Here is a 20001-nt window from a genome sequence, read left to right on the forward strand (position 1 = left end):
ACCGACGCACCCTTCAGCAATAGTATATGTGACGAACCGGGCTTTCAACTAAATCCAATTTAATCCCACCCACGGGGTTATTTGACGGTCGGGTGAAAGTCCGCTAAGGGCGGGAGGGGAGGTGGATGGGTCAAACGACTTTCAACCAGGAGACTGGTGTTCGTGTCCCGTGTGAAACTAAAAGTAGCGTTAACTTTTTTGTAGAAATTTTGTTTATCGTCAGTCCCGTGAGTCGTGTGAGTCGTTAGTCAGTGAAGTTAACGTCAACCACGACCGTTTCCTAACCCAACCTAAGTGGTTGCGTTGCTTAAACCTAACTTCCTGTGAAAACAGAAGTTTATTTTGAAAGGACACTACGCATGTTACAAGTGCTCTTAGCCGGCCGTACCCAGTCTGTCCAAAAGTAACGCAAGAGGGGTACCCCGTGCGTCGGTCTCCGATGCCGAGGGGCACAGACCAAGCGGCGGTATTTGACGAGTTGGAAGTGAGAATGTGTTGGTCCCAAAATGCCCCTTAAGATTGATCATTCTCATAGTAGACATGTTGGCCCGAAAAGTAGTTAAAGGTTATCAGACATGAAGTGTATATGTAACTAAATGCATCAATAAATCATATTCTTAGTTAATAAGACTTATTTGATAATTAACATGAAGTGTAATATAGTGTATGCCGTGTGTGTTCTGCTGAGTTGTGGTCCGTTGTGCTGACTGCGGTCCACAGCGATCCCGTCCTTTGCTGTGGATTAGTGGCTGTAAGACTGTGGATGCGGGCGGCAGCGCAGTAATCTATTGTGCTAATCTTCTGCCAATGTGCTGAGGGATTATTAGCCAGATCATAGGATCAGATCGGGGCTGGATTTATGCAACTGCCAGGTGTTGGTCGGGTGTGTTCAGCAGTCTGCATGTGTGTGTGAGAGTGTGTGTGTGAGTACTGTACTATGCACAAAGTTAACAAGTTGTATAAACAAGTTTGACAATAGATGGAAACATCGAGGCAGGCACAGTATAGGGATTGACGAATGATCGGGTGTGTATAGGAGTGTGTTCGAGTGCGGGTTATGTCACGGTTGTAAATTGATTTCCGTGTTTATGTTCCACTGGCTCTTTCACTTCATTTAAGCTTATTCAGTATCGGTGTTACAGTTCCAGCTGTTGAAGGTCACCATGCAGGACGGAATAAAGGACTCCTGTCTGTGTTACTGCTCTTTAACAGGATGTTTACATTCTCACATTGAAATGGTGATCTGCAAGGATGAATACTTAGCACAGACTCTGTGCTGTACAAATGCTGTTTATATAATTCACATATAGTAATCAAGTAGTCCCCTTAAAGTGTTCATTTTCGGTCTTTTCATACATGACAACATCTGGAAAAAACATTTTAAAACTATGGTAGACTAAAGTTAATTGAATTTTTGTTTTATTTTTTACTTTATTCCCATGATACTTTAATTTAGAGTGCTTACGGTCTGCTTTCCGGCAGGATACGTGAGGCTGATGCTGCTTACGTGCACATTGATATCATGATGGGAAAAGGAAACTAATTTTCTCTCAATAAAAAATGAATGCGGACAGGGAAAGCACCCTCAAGTGGATTGATAATGCCTCGTCACCTAATGCCCTTAAAGGGAAACTCTGCCGACCGGCTCCTCTGCACGGCAGCGCCGGAAGCTCAGGCAGACCGGCGCCCGTCTCCCTCCATGCCGCTACCGGGTGAGCGAGCAAGGAGCCCCGGCAAATGGGCGCCGTTCTGCATGCGCGCTTGCGCTGTAGAGCCGACCAAAAATGGTAACGTCTCACCCTTGTTGAGGGAAAGGACAGAAGAATCGACAGCGAGCCAGTAAATAGCGAAGCCGCCCGTTTCATTACTTTGTATTCATGTAATAAATCTACAAATGTCAATTAGATGGTAATCTGCATGAGAAATGATGCACAACAACAACAACAACAATTTGGTTATAATAATCATCTGCTTATAGTGATCAATGTGACCGGACAGACGTGATCACTATAAGAGGTTTCCGCTGTATTCTGTCTTTCTCTTCATACACAAATATTTGCTGTCGTGCTGAAGAGTTTATCCCGAGTGAGGAGAAAGCGGCTGTAAACACTTCATGCTGTCCGTTCCTGTTCACTACAATGACCTATTGTTCTGCATCCATTTATTCTACTTGCTCTCTGCGTCCCCACTTGTTGCATCTCCGTCCTCTTTTCATCTGCCACCTCTCATCTATTATTTTATTCAGTTTGCACTGTATTTTTATTTTATTTGTGTGCCACTTTTCGAGCCATTTGCTCTGCCTTCCACCCAAGAACATCCTTTCATTTGTCTCGTCTGACCTTTCTTGCGTCTCCTCTCCCTTTTTCCCTCCAGCTTTTGCTCCCATTTCTCTTTAGCATCTCTCCATCTGTGCTGAGATTTTTCCCTGGCAGCAGCTCAGTGATGGAGAGAATGATCACATCTGAGCCTGAAGAGAGCGTAGAAGTAAAACAAACCGGAGAGAGAGAAAGAGAGAGAGAGAGAGAGAGAGAGGGAGATGGAGCTTAAAGCAGGCTGTGGATTATAACTGATAGATGCCCTTTTAGGCCAAACAGAACGCTGCATTAAAGGCTTTAGGCAGACGTGGCCATAGTTTCCTGGATGGCATCGTGTGTCATGCACCGAGATGTCAAAGTGACCGTGGAAACATGCACAACACGCACGCATGCACACACTGGATTAGTAATGACAGCCACAACAACGTCAATGCTCCCAAATGTCCACGCCGCCCCAAAGCAGCATCGCTAACACGGCCAGAGAGACACCGCCGTCGCCGCCGCCGCCCCCGCCCGGCTCTGTCCACCTAAATACCCGCTGACCTGCTTTCTCTAAGCTCGTCTGTCCAGCTTCCTCGCTGACCAACTTAATAAAAAAGACATTTTGTGGGACAGTTATGTGAACAAAGACAAATAAGCAAGCAGCCTTTATTGGAAACTCTGTGTCCAATCTGTGTGCTGGGAGTTGTGGGAATATTGGAATTGGAAATCAATACGTGTTTGTGTAGTGAATGAGAAGAGGCAATGATTTTCAGCTCTTTTTCTCTCGCTACAGTCACTCACTCCCTCCCATCCGTCTCTCTCTCTCTGAGGTAATCACTGCTTATTGTGTGCTGGGCTGCCAATCATTTCTCTGGACAAAAAATACTCTGAATGTTTTGAAGCAGAGAGTTTAACCTCACCTTACTTGTTGCTTTCCAAAGCTTTCGAGCACATCTCGTGGTCTTCATCAGCAGATGATTTACGAGCTTAAAGAGCAACTTGATACCCCGTTTTATCTTGAACGCGCCACTCCCCCATACAGATGTCGCTGGTTTCATTTGACAGGATTGCCGCCGAGTTACCAGGCTGATGTCGCAGCAGTAAGAGCGGCTAGTGTTGGAAACAACTGGATAAAATAAAAGTCTCTTTATGAACAAAAATATAACAAAATGTTGTAATGAATGCTGGGATCAATAGATAGTATAATAAAGTAACTGTACATGTATTGGATGTTTTGGTAAGTTACTCTTTAAGAATGAACCTTCTATCTCAATTACACTATTTTCACTCTGATTTTATCACACTTTATTACACAGCTTCACATCAGGGCTGCTGCATCGGGGGCTGTCGGGGTTTATTTCACAACAATGCCCGGCTCCCTGTACATTATCGCTTACTTAGTCAACTTTTATTAGGATGAAGCCTCTTGAAAGTGCCAAAAGATGCACTCGCAAGCACAAACTTCCAAAAGTTGTTGCGTTTCTTACCCCAAGAAACACTTTTCAGTAATTAGTACATCATTAACACAGTAAATGTAGAGTAAAATAGATCCTTGAGCAAAGAGCACAGCTTAGGAAGTGAAGACAAATAGAGAAAAAAGCTAAATGAGTTGATGATTAAATCAAAATAAATCATTAAATAAACTATATAATATTTGCGCTACAGATAGTATTTTCAAGATCCAACTTTCATCCTTAGATATTAGTATTATTGATATTTCAAATTTAAATTTTTCGGATTTTTTATATTAAAAATAGTGATATCCAAATTTTGAAACTAATTCCAAAACTCAGATGCAAATGCTCACACACAACACCTGTCACATGATGTTTTACAGGTGTCCTTTCTCCATAGAGAACGTGTTTTGGTTTGTTAGTAAGCTGCTTTATGGTTTGTTTGTCCAATATTTTGCTTTATGACCAAATACCTGCAAAACGACATTCCCACCAGCCTCAGTTGTACTTTGTGTCAGACTAAACATCACACTTACAATAAACACAGGAAACAGCTGTTCGTTTCCCGTTTACAAGCGACAGTCGACGTTGTTTTTTCCCTAACCTTAACCACAAATTCATTTTTGTAATCATGATAACAAAGCTCCCCAAATTCAGTAGGATTTTCCTAAAAAACAATGTATAAGCTGATTCAAAAATAATCCCTCTCAATCATCACGTACGACCCACTAGAAGTGTGTGATGGTGTCTGTATCTGCAGAGACCCTGCAGCCCTCGGCCTAGATTTGATCATTTTGGTGTGTTCGGGACGCTTCTTCAATCTCTATAAAAATGGTAGCGACCAGGTGCCAGATCACAAGCCTGCATCCAAGAGGAAGCTACGAAATTGGCAAATGCAAATATAGCGACAAAGCTCGTTCCAACACAAGAGTGAATCTGAGGTTGGCTTTCACCCGCTGGCGAGCACCGTAACCACATTGAGCCGAGGAGGAAGGGCCGCAAGCGACTAATCCTACTCGCTGTGCCTTTAACGAAGTAGCCATTTCAAACCCCAATGTTTCCATATTTATAACTACAGTCCTTATTTGAACCCAAACCATGATCTTTTTATTAAACCTGAAAACTCATTTATCTTTCAACATTGATTTGTAGCGCTTTTGTCGTCCGGAAGTACCATACGTACAACTTTCCTTTGCACAAGGACAAGTTCCTTCTCTTAAAGAGATAACTTCTTTTTCACCTCATATCTGTACGTACAGTATATGTCTCCTGAGGCTCCAGACCAACCAGAGTCTCTTGGTACGTGTCCACAGGGGCATTTTTTATAGCGAAGGATCGCCTCGCTTCCCAGCATTGGACTCTTGATGGGCTGCCACTTGACACTCGGTACCTGATTGGACGAATGCTGCTCCCAGCTTTCAAACCGGAACCAACATGAGGCTCCAGATCCACCAGAGTCTCTTGGTACGTGTCCACAAGGGCATTTTTTATAGCAAGGGATCGGCGTTTGGAAACTTTCTTCTCTTATATCACGAATATAGTTCACTGAAACGTGTTTCTGAAAACATTTTATGACAGAAATAAACCATGCAGTTGCTGAATCTGTCTTTTTTTTGACCGACAACAGTTAGTTTAAAAGTTTCTCAAGAGTTTCCAGAGGCGTCGAGTCGCTTCGGACGCCCGAGATTTACATAAAATAGACCTCAACTTTATGCAAATGAGGAGCGGGCATCGTGACGCAGATGGAGGCTGTGGACATTTACCATCATGGTCTTTCTCAGGTGCTCCTTCCTGTTCACTTAAGTGTCCCCTACAACCAGACCAGCTCTGATCCGTCAGAGTCTCAGGAAGCAGAGCCGAGGCCTGCGACGGCTCAAATCCACCCTGCGTGTTTACAGGACTCTGTGACAACATTTAAAGCCTGAAATTTAGCTCCCTCATGATCAGTTAATCATTGGACCTTATGTCACCGCGGCTGAAATACTGTACGCTTCGGTTCCCATAGAGTTTTGAAAGGAGGCTTAGTAGTCTCGTTATTAAGTCATGTTGTTTTGTGATTAATTACATCTCTGAACCACTTACAGTGTGTGTGTGTGTGTGTGTGTGTGTGTGTGTGTGTGTGTGTGTGCACTTTAAATACAGGACAGAGTGGACCTTGTTTATTCATGTTCTGTGGACAATAGATCAGCTGTGAGCGACAGCAGGTTTTCACATCGATCTCCTTGGAGCCAGGACAGCTTGTTAAACTTTGAATCACTGTGTACATTTGCTTATTAAACACAAATGACATTAACAATGGATTAAATGTTCAGTGTATAACCACGGATTGTTGGCGTTGATCGAAGCTGAGCGAGGCAGATCGGCTGGCAGTCTGTAAACCTGGTTTTCCAGCTCCGGTTGCCCTTCGTGTTCATTATTGATGATGATGATGATGTCAGGTTACTACGTCTACTACTGCTACTGCTATTGTTTGTCACACACTCCAAACAGATCAAATCACACAGACACAGACACACAATATTCGGTTTCACACCAGCTCAAACATTCAAAAACTGCAGCTTCTGCAAACTACTTGTAGCTCTTTGACCTATTTTGTAGGCAACAGACTGCGTTCACACTAAACATACAGTAGGATAATTACTCAAGATATTCATATGAGATTAAAGTTGGCAGCATGAAAGGAGAAAAAGTGTTTTTCCTTCATTCAATAAATCCGTCATGCTTACTCTGCACAGCAAAATGTCCTGAGTATTAGGACACAAAGCTGAAAAAAAAACACAGATGTTCAAAAATCTGGACATTTTCATCACATATCAGCTCAATCTGTCCGTCAGTCTGTGATCGGTGGAGGAGATTTAGTACGAGCGGATCCTCTTTGTATTATCAGAGGATGTGGATGGCTCTGATACCTGCTACCACAAGGTAGTGAGAGAGTAGAATAGGAAGTCTCTTTGGGTAAGAAATTTGTTTTAACGCCACTAATTTCTTTAACGCATTAACGCAACTTGTGATTTTTAGGTTGTAGCGGCTCAGTTTTTAAAGCTAGAGTGAAGATACTGGCATCATATGAAACTAGAAAAACCTAAGGAATCCATTAATACCAATCATATCATACAAGCTTGTTGGGAAGGTGGATAAATAACGCTCCAAACTTGCACTTAATTTTGGCGAGGAAAAACTGTCATGGCTATTTCCAAGGGGTCCCCTTGACCTCTGACCTCCAGATATGTGAATGAAAAAGGGTTCTCTGGGTACTCACGAGTCTCCTCTTTACATACATGCCTACTTTATGATAATCACATGCAGTTTGGGGCAAGTCATAGTCAAGTCAGCACACTGACACACTGACAGCTGTTGTTGCCTGTTGGGTTGCAGTTTGCCATGTTATGATTTGAGCATATTTTTTATGTTAAATGCAGTACCTGTGAGGGTTTCTGGACAATATTTGTCATTGTTTTGTGTTGTTGATTGATTTACAATAATAAATATATACATACATTTGCATAAAGCAGCATATTTGCCCACTCCCACGTTGATAAGAGTATTAAATACTTGTCAAATCTGCCTTTAAGGTACATTTTGAACAAATAAAAAACGTGCGATGTATTTGCGATTAATTCTGATTAACTATACACAATCATGTGATTAATCGTGATTGAATGTTTTAATCGATTGACAGCCCCACTAATATTGTTTTATCACATCTATTACAGTATATTAGAGTTGCAACTAATGATTATTTACTGTATATTATTGATTAATCTGAGTATTTGTTGTTCATAAGTCCAAAGTGACATCTTCAGACATCTTTCAAAACTCAAAGATATTCAGTTTGCGATGATGTATGACAAAGAAATACAGCAGATCCTCATAATATTTGGCTTCTTTCACTATTTTTGCTTGAAAAATGACTGAAACAATTAATTGATTTACCAAATTAGTTGCTGATTATCTTTCTGTCAATCAACTAACAAAACTATTGTAACCTAAGATCTAATATATAATATATATAATGAATAAACCAACACCAGTTTGATTGATATTCAGCATGATTTTAAGAAAATAAATCAAAATGGGAATATCTGTTTTTGGAAAAGAAAAACGTTTTGGAAAATCTTCATTTCTTTATCTGTGAATGACTTTTTCGCAAGTGAAAGGAATACATCTTTGTTCACTTTGTTCACATATAATACATAAAACATGATATAATTCCTTATTCGGTGTAATAACAATGCTTCTGGCTCTTTGACCTTTTTTCAAATTGAGTCAAAGAGAAAGGTTACCACTACATATTGGGTTTTAATGAGGTCAGAAGTAAAAGAAAAATATTTGAAAGAAAAGAATTGGTTGGTTTTACAGTTATTATTATTATTATTATTATCATTATTATTATTTTCAACATACAGCAACAACTTTCTGTTTTATTCCAGCGCTCACACCACATATAAAAACATAAAGAAGAGTGAGTGGTTCCTGTGGTTGGTCGGTATATGCTGTTATGTAGGTGTTTTTATCACCGAAGGGAAGCAGCTTCATCAGTACAGTATATATACTGTATATCTGTAAGAGCAAACACTGCTGGCTGCTGGAGGTAACAGGGGAAAGGGCTGCACACAGGAGACGTGGCCGACTCTCTGCACTCAGCGCAACACGTAATTACTGCTGTCATCTCTGCCAAGACCATCGCAGCTCATTACAAACCAGTGAAGAGCTATTATCAGTAAAAATCCGGCGCTGTAGCGTTAATGAAAGTTAAAGTAACATTGACATTTGCTCACCGAAGCAGAGATGAAGCTGCCAATCAATCTGTCACTTGCTGGAAGTAGCCAGAGGCGGGAAGCAGGGTTACAAAACAGGTGTATGTACAGAAAAACAACAGTAATAGTCTTCTATACAAACAGCTTAACTGTGACAAGAGAAACTTTAACATATCTTTTGGTAAATACGATTAGGGCTGAAATCAACGATTATTTTCATTATCGTTTGATCTATAAAATGTCAGAAAATTTAGAGAAATTCATTACAATTTAGCCTAGAAAACCAAAGATATTGAGCGCCTCTCTCTTCATTGCATATGTATTTAAGGGAGAATCGTGCAAACAACAGGAAGAGACGTGTTAACAGAGGAGGATTATGTATTCCACTGCATCATCACCGCATTTGCAAGTGTTTGTTTGGCGGGAAAAATTCACCACCTCTGAAGAGGAGGCAGAATGACAGCACAGATGGGATTTAAAACAAAAGACTCGTGCAAGAAACATGCATCAAGCATAGTCTTATATGCAGTATCACTAAAAAAGCAAATATGCTTTTATTAATGAACACTTGTCTCTTGAACTTGACCATCAATGAACTGTAAAAATCACATCAGACTGCACAATCTGATATCACGCCAAAGCTTTTAATAGACCCATCTGTCCACCAGACGATAGCGTGTCAGTGTCACATTTTACCTCGATGAGGCGTGAACAATACACACATGTATGAAGGTGCAGTACCAGCAGGGGGCAACTAAACCACTTAGTTAAGTTTAAGAAAAACGTCACAGTTGGGCTTAAAATAAGTACGTAAACTAAGTACAATACATACAGACACAAGGTAACAGAAGTACAGAAAACACGTCACAAATGACCCTAAAAAAGAGGTCACCTACGACGCGTAACTTACAAAACAAAACACCGGTCTCCTGGTTGAAAGTCCTCCTCTCCCGCCTGCCGACTGCATGAAAAGTGGGATTTTCGGAGGTAAGCTGCACTGTAAATTGCCGTGGAAGTTCAGGTTGGGAATTTGCAGGCAGCACAGAAAACTCCCGGCAACTGTCGGGAAGTGACGTGGAGTTTGAATTTCATTGTGTCGAAAATCAGTTTTTTCATGCATTGGCCATAAGCAGTCTTTCTCACTTTTTATTCTACGTCACTAGCTCTGAGCGTAGCATATTTCCACGTTACATTGCAGTCAATACAGACACCATGGTGTGAAAATGACACACCAAAAGCAACAATGGCGTTCTTATTGCATGCTTGCGCATTATCGTGTCATTCATACGCCTTTTTCATGCGACTGCAACTTTACTTTTCTTTTTGTTTGTTTTGTTTGTTTAGACATTTAATTGAACATTTGGCTGCATTTACCTCAGTATTAACATCCATATCAACGCCATCTCCATGGCAACCTGCTCTCTCTCTCTCTCTTGTAGTGCTGTGTGTTTATTTAATGTGGCTTTGATTTTACTTTTATCTACTGTATTACAGAGATTGTGGCTGCAAGCTCAATGAATACAGCAGTGCCATTTTCCTATTAAATATGTCCCAGAGTATAATAAAGAAGAAAATCATCTAATATTCACATCTTAGAAGCTGGAGCATATATATTTTTGGCATTCTTGCCTTAAAATGACTTGAATGATTATCAAAATATAATTTTTCTGTTGATTGACTAACTGACTTCAGCTCCAAAGAGGATTTTTTTAAGGGTCAAGAACCAGAGGAACCAAAATTACTTTCATGTTGTCCAGGAAGACTGACAACAGTCTGTGTTAAACCACCTTCTTCCTCGGATTAACATTTGAAACACTCTTAAATGCTAAATGTTTTCTAGTTTCACACCATAAATGTTCTTGAGATATAAAGGAAAAGGTTCCTCTTGTCTTCTCACACCTCTGCAAGCACGGAGCTTCCATCCCGCTTATGAAAACCTTTTTCCTGCAAACCAGCTCAGCAGACTAAATAAGGATGACGATAAATATAAAAAAAAAAAAAAAAGCCATTCTGTCCAAATTTAGAGAAGGAGATTGCATAGTGAGTGGACCGGCTCGTCTGTGCCAACATGGTGAAAAAAAGAAGCTGTGAAACTCACCTAGAAGTCCAAAAAATATCCAAATCCAAGCCAATCCAAGACCTGTTTACCCTCAGGAATGTTGAGGATGTGATATTAAAACATCGGCATAGTTTCCAGAGTGCTCCTTCTGTTGTTTGGCATACATCAGAAATAAACACATTTCCACTTGGGCTGTCCTCGACTAAAGAAACTCTTAGTTGACTAACACGACGATTTTGGCAACTAATCGACAGATAATCACACAAAAGTACCACTTTAAATCTTGTGTTTACCAGAGATATGCTCATACGTTTCTTAGAGGTAAGTCATTCAGCATGAAAAAGCATAAAAAAATGAGTAATTGACTAAAGAAATCTCATTAGACTGAGACCAAAACGACTGATTAGCCTGGTGGCTCGTGGGGCCAGGATATTAACATCCATCCCTGGAAATGCTTCAAAACTATTTTTATATGATATAGTGTCCGTGTGGTAAAATATAAAAAGAGTGAATCACACAACAGCGCTATGGGAGCTCTATTATATCTGTATTGATAATGTAACTAACCCTGTTTTATTGAACTGAAGCATCAAAGTGAATCAGCGCTACTGAAAAGGTGGAAATGTTAATTTCCTCAGAAGAGAGAGAAGCATTTTTGTTTTAAGCTCAAAACTCTATGTAGATAGTGTCTGAACAGGGACTTTTATAGAGTTTCACAGTCAGTACTTCTTCTAAGAAAGTTGTGTAATACTAATGTTTAATGCATTGCATGGCTTGTTCGTTTTTTTTTTATTATTCCATACTTTACAGGCATCAGATGGAAAAACCTCCCACCACATAGTGAACTCTCCAGCCCCTCTCTCTCTCTCTCTCTCTCTCTCTGTTGAATGGGCTCCAAATATAGCGCCCGCCTACGTCCAAATCCATTTATTGGTTTAAAAAAACAGCATGGCCAAAGTCATTCATGGCCACAGGATCTGTGTTTGAATACACCACTAGCTGATACTGTACATGACATTGTTTCATGTTTTTCCTTTGTAAATGTTGTTTGATGATCCTGACGAAGGACGTGGACTGAAATTAATTTGTTTTAATAATAAGGTTCCTCTCAAAACTACAGATGTATTCAAGATATGCCAGTATTTTTCAGCCAAACAAAACAGGTATTGAGCCAACAAAATGAAGTGCCTAGCTGGAGAATAATATCTTTTTAACTACACTACCTAAAGGGGGTGTTGAGTGTATTTTTAGACAGTTCCTTGAGTCTGATTATATTGCTGTTCCTCTCAACATGTAGAAACACTTCTTCTCGTTTTGACCTCTTGGCCATCTGTCTTTGTCTTTTCCCAGGATCCCTCGGTGCAGAAGGTGGGCGGAGGCAGAAAGAAGACTGTGTCCTTCAGCAGCATGCCCTCTGAGAAGAAGGTAGATTATTATCCTAGAATTACATGATTAAAAAGAAAACTTCTGTTGTACTTTTCTAGTTGTAATCGTTGATTTTTAATGTCCCAGGTGAGCAGTGCAGCAGACTGCTTGGCGTTCATGCAGGGCGGGTGTGAGCTGAAGAAGATCCGGCCCAACTCCAGGGTTTACTGTCGTTTCTACACGCTGGACGCCGACCTCAGCTGCCTACGCTGGGAGCCGTCTAAGAAGGACGGGGACCGGGCTCGGCTTGACGTCTCCAGCGTCCGAGAGGTTCGCACCGGGAAGAGCACCGAGACGTTCATCCACAACGGTCCTCTCTCTGAGCACCTGGCTGAGGAAGCGGCCTTCTCCATCATACACGGGGACGACTACCAGGTATAATGTTGTTTCATCCTTAAAGATCCTGTTAGTGTTCCCATGCATCCACCCAGTAATCTCTATTATCTGTCACTCCCTACAGTCTCTGGACTTGGTTGCATTGTCGGCAGATGTGGCCAACATCTGGGTGACGGGCCTTCGCTACCTGCTGGCCCACCCCTCAATCATCGGGGCTGCTGGGGGAGGTTGTGGAGGAGTAGGAGGGCTGGGTGAAGGAGGGGGCTTTGCGGTAGACGGCACCCTGGGAGGGAAGATAAGGAGCGAGTGGCTGGCGGCGGAGTTCGCCCAGGTGGATGAAGATGGCTACGGCATCGTGTCAGAGGACGTGGCCGTCGCCACCATCTGTAAACTCTGCCCCGGTATCAAGGAAGCCAAGGTGAGGAGGGGGGGGGGGGTCTATAGAATCATAGAAATATAGAAACCTACATGCAGACATGAAAATTAGACTGGTGGCTGATATGAAGCTGTGCATTTCTGCATAATTATTTCAACTGTTTGATATTCGAAGCAACAGTTAATCACATTACTACTCGTAAGTGAAAGAGGTCGTTCACCGTGATGAACCCACAGAAATTATCACCCGACTCTGCCGTTCCCTCAGCTCTTTATAGTGAGTTTTTAGCAACTTTACTGTTTTGGTTCACTCTCACTGCTCTCATGGTGTCGGTTTTGGCTGCAGCAAGCAAACTATTATCAGCTTAAACCTCTAAAAAAAGTCATTGTACACCACCTGCTCAGCAGCAAACAGCAGACAGACTCAGTTAGAGACTAGCTTGTGAACATAGTGGAGCATTTAGAAGCTAAAGTGCCAGATATTTCCCAGAGGAGTTGGTGAATATTGGACTTGGATTCATCATGTTCCAAAAACTCCAAATAAATGCTTAATATTATTCTGTGTTGTTTGCTGTTTGCTAACAAGTTCGCCATGTCAACTTAAAATGGGATAATACTGTATGTCATTACTGCAGGTTTAAAAACAATTAAAGAGTCTTTATCACTCCTCTTGACATTAAAGAGGCATTTAATGTCAGCATCATACAATATATATCTAGTATGGTATGTAAAGGATGTGTGTCAAGTCAAAAAAAGGACAGAAAATCTTTCTTCCTTCATCTTTCTTTAAAGGTTTTAATGCTGCATATGTCCTCACACAATGAGCACTTGTATATTGGTTGATTTAACAAAGCATACCTGGCTGTATGTTTTACACATGAAGCCAAATCACAGATACCCAGCTGTCTCGCACCGACAAAGCTTATATATAATTCACCTTTTTCTGGTAGAAAGCAAAGGAACACGATGTCATGTGCTGTAAAAACATTTCATCTGAAGTGCAGGTAGACAGAGGTCGGTTACTTCTCTCACTTTCCTCCTCCTGTATCACCTGCTGCCTGAACAAAGAGACAGAGTTACCCTGGAAACATAGAGAGAGGAGAGACGTCTGTATCGGCTCAGACAGGTGACATGACTGCTGACTACCTGTAAAAACTCAGACACATTTTACTGAGATGATATCAGAGAGGGAAGATTACTGCAGAGAACAAGATGAAACGATAGAGAGGAAGTAGATGAAAGGAAGAGATGACAGGAGAAATAATTAATACATTGTGATGTTTAATGGGCCACTTTAATATCCTTATTGAAAAAAGATAAAGTTTAATCAAGCTTCAGCGAATGAATGAGGCATAACGTTGGCTAACTAATTAACTCACTTCATCTCTCGCTCAATAAACTTTCTGTTCTCCTCCTGACTCTCCTCTCTCCTCTCTCTCCACAGGTGCGTCTGCGCTTTAAGGAGATCCAGCGCAGCAAGGAGAAGCTGACCTCCCACGTGACGCGTGAGGAGTTCCACGAGGCCTTCTGCGAGCTCTGCACCCGGCCAGACGTCTACTTCTTATTGGTGCAGCTGTCGAAGGACCGCGAGTGTCTGGACCCTCAGGACCTCCGCCTCTTCCTGGAGACGGAGCAGGGTTTGTCTCTGGCGACGACCGAGGGCTGCTGGGAGCTGCTGAGGCGCTGCGAGCCCTCGGCCCAGGGCAAGGAGAGGGGGCTGCTGGGTATGGATGGATTCGCCCGCTACCTGCAGTCTCCAGAGTGCCAGCTGCTCGACCCGGAGCACCTGGGGGTTTGTCAGGACATGAACATGCCTCTGTCTCACTACTACATCAGGTGCGTGTGACGTGTTTGCAAATTGGAGCACCAGTTTTTAGACAGATGATTGCCCTGTTAAAGGGATAGTTCAGGTGTTTTGAAGTGGGGTTGTATGAGGTACTTATCCATAGTCAGTGTATTACCTACAGTAGATGACGGTCGGCACGCCCTCAGTTTGGAGAAACAGACAGGAGTTACCACACGGAACGAAAGCAATGTACTGCTGTGGACGGGCCGTCAGAAAAACTTATTTTAGACACCTAAAAGAAAGGCCTCATACCTCATACAACCCCACTGCAGAACACCCAATCTATCCCTTTAATAAATCTCTATACATAGCTGACTATCTCTGAATTAATTCACTTCCTTTTTTTTAATAAAAGCTGCTGTCCGCTCATCTGCCAGATGGTTCTGCTTACTCACCGCGCCCTGCATGCTACCAAAACAAACATTTGAGAAAAATATGCACATTAAATTGGGCATATTGTGCCAGTATTACATCATACATATGTATTTTTTTAGACAGTACCACACTGCTTTAATTATTTGGACAGTGTTCAATTTTTCATTTTGGGCTGAAATGTGTCTTTAAATTTGATTATTAGTTAAGTGATTATTTATAAGTTGTTTATTTTGTGTGTCAGTCTATAATTTGTCCTCTTCTCTGACATTTCATAAGATATTTACAGCTGTCACTAAATGTCATTAATACTATAAAACCGATCAGTGTTGTGAGTAATATGGTGTTGATTTTGTTCCTCAGCACCTCGTACCGCTCCTACCTGCTGGATGACCAGGTCCACGGCAGAGCCGACCTCGGCGGGTTGATCAAGGCGCTGCAGACCGGCTGTCGATGCGTGGAGCTGGGAGTGACTGACGGCCCAGAGGGGGAGCCTCTCCTCGGGGTCGACTATGGGCCAGATATCCCCCGCCACCATCATCACCACCACCATCACCACCACCACCATGCGCCCGTCACTATCCGCTCTGCTCTGGAGGTGGTCAACAAGTACGCCTTCCTGACCTCTCAGTACCCGCTCTTGGTGTACTTGTGCCAGCGTTGCTCTCCCGGCCAGCAGCGCACCATGGCTCAGCACTTAAAGAAAGTGTTTGGCTCCCGTCTTTACACCCCAGAGGCCCTCCATGTCAACCTGGCGGGGCGAGTCACCACCTTACCCTCCCCTGAGCAGCTGAAGGGACGCATCCTATTAGTGGGGAAGAAGCTCCTTCCGGAGCAGAACGGCTCTGATGGGGAGGTATCTGAGGAGGATGAGGAGATAGGAGGAGGGGGGCCTCTGGCAGGACGGCGAATGACCATCCCTGGCGAGGAAGAACTAGGCGTGGTCTTGGTGGTGCCTCCACCCTCTCAACCCAGAAAGCTGCGCCTCCACAAAGATCTGTCCGACCTGGTGGCGATCGCTCGCACGGGCAGCCGCAACTTCTACGCTCAGAGAGCCAGTCACAAACACGCTCAGCAGCAGTCGCCGCCCAGCAGCCCCTCTTCACCCAGCACGCCGCTGCCTCCTGAGCCGCCTTATTGGACGCTGTGCTCCCTGGGCGAAGGAGAGGCCGGGCGCCTGACCACCGAGAGCCCAGAGGACCTTGTAATGTTCACCAAGCGCATCCTGACCAGGGTACGACCCAGCTCAGTGCGTCTGGACTCCAGTAACCCCAACCCACAGGGATACTGGAAAGGAGGGGTCCAGCTCGTGGCCTTGAACCAGCAGACCCCCGGCGCCATGCTTGACCTTCACAGAGGTCGCTTCTCACAGAACGGAGGGTGTGGTTATGTTCTCCGACCGGCTGTAATGAGGGATGAGGTGTCGTATTTCAGTGCTCACACGCAGGGCTGTGTGCCAGGAGTGCCAGCTCAAACTCTACGGATTAAGGTGAAGACACTATATTCATATTTCTGTTGGGTTTTTCCTTAATATTCAATATTCTTTGTTTTGGCACTCAAATATCAACTGAATCATACATCAACTGCTTTGTGTTCTTCTGTGCAGGTGATCAGTGCTCATAACCTGCCCAAGCCTCAGGGGTCAGGGGCTAAGGGAGAAGTCATTGACCCGTACGTGGTCCTGGAGCTGCACGGCGTACCAGCTGACTGCGCTGAACAGCGGACACGCACCGCTGCTCAGAACCAGGATGACCCACTCTTTGACGAGACCTTTGAGTTTCAGGTAAGGCCTGTTACAGCTGCATACACTGCCATGAGTTTCTGTTCAACGCAAAAGGTCTGTTTGTTTATATGTGAGTTTATTTTGATTTTGATTTCGCAATAAGTAATGCAATTTTCTGAATTTGTGAAACTGTGCAAATGCTCAAGCTTGGGCTTCAAGTGCAGGTGAGTGTTGTCGACTAATTTTTGCAGCTTTGGTGAGCGCAACTATGGCAACTCACAGTAGGGCATGACTCAGCCTTAATACATGGTTATCAGGAGGAATTTATCATTGGTTGGTGGATTTGGGTTAGGCTTCAGTAGTGGCGAGCCACTTTAATACCTCTCATCCTCTTTAAAAGAAGCAAACATTTTCCTAATGGGCCGGGAGGAGACTGTAGGCCGGCACCATACAGCTCCCCTTAATGTTATTATACATTACATAACCTAAAATATGAAAATACAGCTTTCCAAATCAACTTAAAAGGGCAAAAAAACGTTTTATAAGACACTGAAATCCTAATATGCTCTCAATCTTTACAGTTAGTAAGTGTTGCAGGTCACTAACTAGGTTGCATTAAAGGGGACATATCATGCTCATTTTCAGGTTGTATTTTGGGTTTGTACTAGAACATGTTTACATGCTTTAATGTTCACCTGTATTCACCCTCTGTCTGAAACACTCTCTTTTAGCGTCTGTCTCTTTAAAAAGCCCAGTCTGCTCTTATTGGCTTGTGAGAAAAATATGGTGCACATTTGCAAAGGTAGTTGTCATGCTGTGGGCGATATATTCTAATGATCCAGAATAGCTGTGTTTCCACTGCACAGTACGGCTCTGCTCGACTTGACTCACTTTTGGTACCAGGTCCTTTTCTCTGTGCCGTGTTTCCACTGCAGATAGCACCCCCTCAGTGTAGTTTGATTGTCAGCTGATCGCCGTTGTGGTGGCTCGTAAAACTGCTGTGACATCATCTTCAACGCGACAATCTCTGAATCATCACCAAACAGAGGAACGTCTGCACTTCGTCAATTGTACAGTGTAGTTTTGCTGGCTGCCATTTTTTTAAGATCTGGGTCGAGTGAATTGAAAATTGCGGTCGCTATTGACCGTAGCTTGGCTATTTAGAAATGCCAGGTTTGTGCAGGATATCTAGTGTTGCGCTAGTGACGATTCTCTCTGACCCATCAGTGGTCTGCAGTGTTTTAACTCCACCTTCTAGTATTGGCTCAGCTTGCACCAAAAATAGACTGGTTCTATTGGTACCATTCACAACTTTTGCTAGTGGAAACGCAAAAATAACTGTTCTAATGTGTAACAAACTGAACAGAACTGAACTGGACTGGACTGCTTGGTGGAAGTGTGCCAATATGTGACATAGGAAGGGAAGCCAAATCTGAAGGACTTGTTGAATCACGTGTTTTCTGATCTGGGTTGTCTTATTTCCCAGTTTGTGGGTTGGTAGGGACTCCAGATAGATAGTCAAATATACTGTATGTGCACAGGCACTGAAAAGGTGAGTTTTTTTCACGACATGTCCCCTTTAAGTTAGTTATATTTGGGTTATTAACATGCACACAATAATGTCCATACAGCAAAAACTGAGAAAAGCAATAGCCTGTTTAAGCCATTTACATAACTGCATGACAGCTCCCCATAATAATCCTGTTTACAGGCGCAAAAATATTATTTTAATTTTCTAGAAAAAATTGTTATTTGTGTTTTTCTCAAAAGAAAAAATAAATGTCCCGAGGTCTCAGGATGCATTCTGAGGTGATAATTAAGCAAAATACTGTAGTTGGTGGCGTCTTTGTGGATGACGTTATAGTTCAAAATCATCCATTAATGTAACCCAGTACCGACTTTGCTTTTATTGCATAAAATTGTATTTTAATGTGCATTTAAAAGTGTACTCTAGATTAAAGATTTATGGGAAAGCGAAAGAGGGGAAATGTCAACAACATAAAAGAGGCTTATGTGATTTTGGAGAGGTCTACGTCTGCTCTTCTGTCGGCTTTGCACCTGCATGAAAACAGAGCCCGAAGTACTTAATTGGGGGGAGGGGGAGGGGTCAAGGCCATCAAGATTTAAATTAGGTCCCATGAATACACTTCTGTCTGCAGTGAATTTATTACAGGAGATGTGATTTGATGGCTGCTGCGTTGCTGATTTGGCTTTTTCGCCGCTCACCGACAGAGTCCTGTATCAGTGTGGCTGAGCCGTAATGACAAGCTGTCACAACTGATATGGCGTGTTCTCTGTGGCAACACAGTGTGTGTGTGTGTGTGTGTGTGTGTGTCGACATAATGTACCTTCCCAAAGGCTGCAAACGAGTTGTGTAATACCTGTAATGCAAAAGGATATTTGACTGTAATTATACAGGATCTTTAGCAGACATAAAGGGAAATCTGAATGCACATTTGACACCAAACGAATTGGATGTGACATCACCTTCATACCTTAACCTGCCCCAGTGTTGTGATGCTTGTCACCTTGTTGCATACTTGAGTATTATTAGTGATGAGAGGAAATAAAAGGGTTTCAAATGAGAAAACGGTGAGGAGCAGGAAGATGATGAGGAGGAGGAGACTTTCAAGCCGGGCAGACACTGCCTGATTTTAGCCCCCGAATTGGTCACCGTCGACTAATTTTACAATCGGGCATTCAGTTTGAGGTCACGACGCCTGATTAATTGCCATCGGTTGGATTTCTGGCACGTCAGAATTTCTGCTCAGCTGTCTTACAGTCTGAGCAGTTCCATGGTCCAATATCCCACATGGCTGCTGTCAAAAGATCTGTTGTAAAACTGTGATGAGTTTGTTTTGATATTACCGGAGTTGTATTTTACATGTTGTGGTTAAATGTGCTGAAGCTGCTGTGACATAAAACTGAACTTCACTTGCAGAAGAGACCATATTGTCTGCATCTTCCAGCCATCTGCGGCTCCATATTTTAATTTTTTTTTTCTTACTTTCTGCAGTCGCGTCCTCAATAATGATGACAGAAAGGGAGAAAGGCAGCGTTACTTAAAGGGATAGTTCGGGTGTTTTTGAAGTGGGGTTGTATGAGGTACTTATCCATAGTCAGTATATTACCTACAGTAGATGATGATCGGCACGCCCCCAGTCTGACTATGGATAAGTACCTCATACAACCCCACTTCAAAACACCCAAACTATCCCTTTAAAGTAACGCTGCCTTTCTCCCTTTCTGTCATCATTATTGAGGACGTGGTTGTTTTGCTTGAATAAATTTATAGGAATTGTCACAGGACAAAAACTGACCGGCGGCTCCATGCTAATATTCAGTCTGCTGGTTCTG

General features: G+C 42.7%; 1 protein-coding gene across 2 annotated transcripts in view; it reads left to right on the top strand.

Moving 5' to 3' along the window:
- The window catches only part of plcl1 (phospholipase C like 1), a 275924-nt gene that overhangs the window by 57028 nt on the left and 198895 nt on the right, over positions 1-20001 (top strand). For both annotated transcript variants that reach the window (XM_074657601.1, XM_074657600.1), the window contains 6 exons: positions 11918-11992; positions 12080-12367; positions 12453-12746; positions 14148-14539; positions 15285-16410; positions 16528-16704. In XM_074657601.1, coding sequence (XP_074513702.1) covers positions 11918-11992; positions 12080-12367; positions 12453-12746; positions 14148-14539; positions 15285-16410; positions 16528-16704 — 2352 coding nt within the window. The remainder of the gene's footprint in view (positions 1-11917; positions 11993-12079; positions 12368-12452; positions 12747-14147; positions 14540-15284; positions 16411-16527; positions 16705-20001) is intronic.

Source organism: Sebastes fasciatus, chromosome 14, assembly GCF_043250625.1.
Source record: "Sebastes fasciatus isolate fSebFas1 chromosome 14, fSebFas1.pri, whole genome shotgun sequence".
In the NCBI taxonomy this organism is placed as follows: domain Eukaryota; kingdom Metazoa; phylum Chordata; class Actinopteri; order Perciformes; family Sebastidae; genus Sebastes; species Sebastes fasciatus.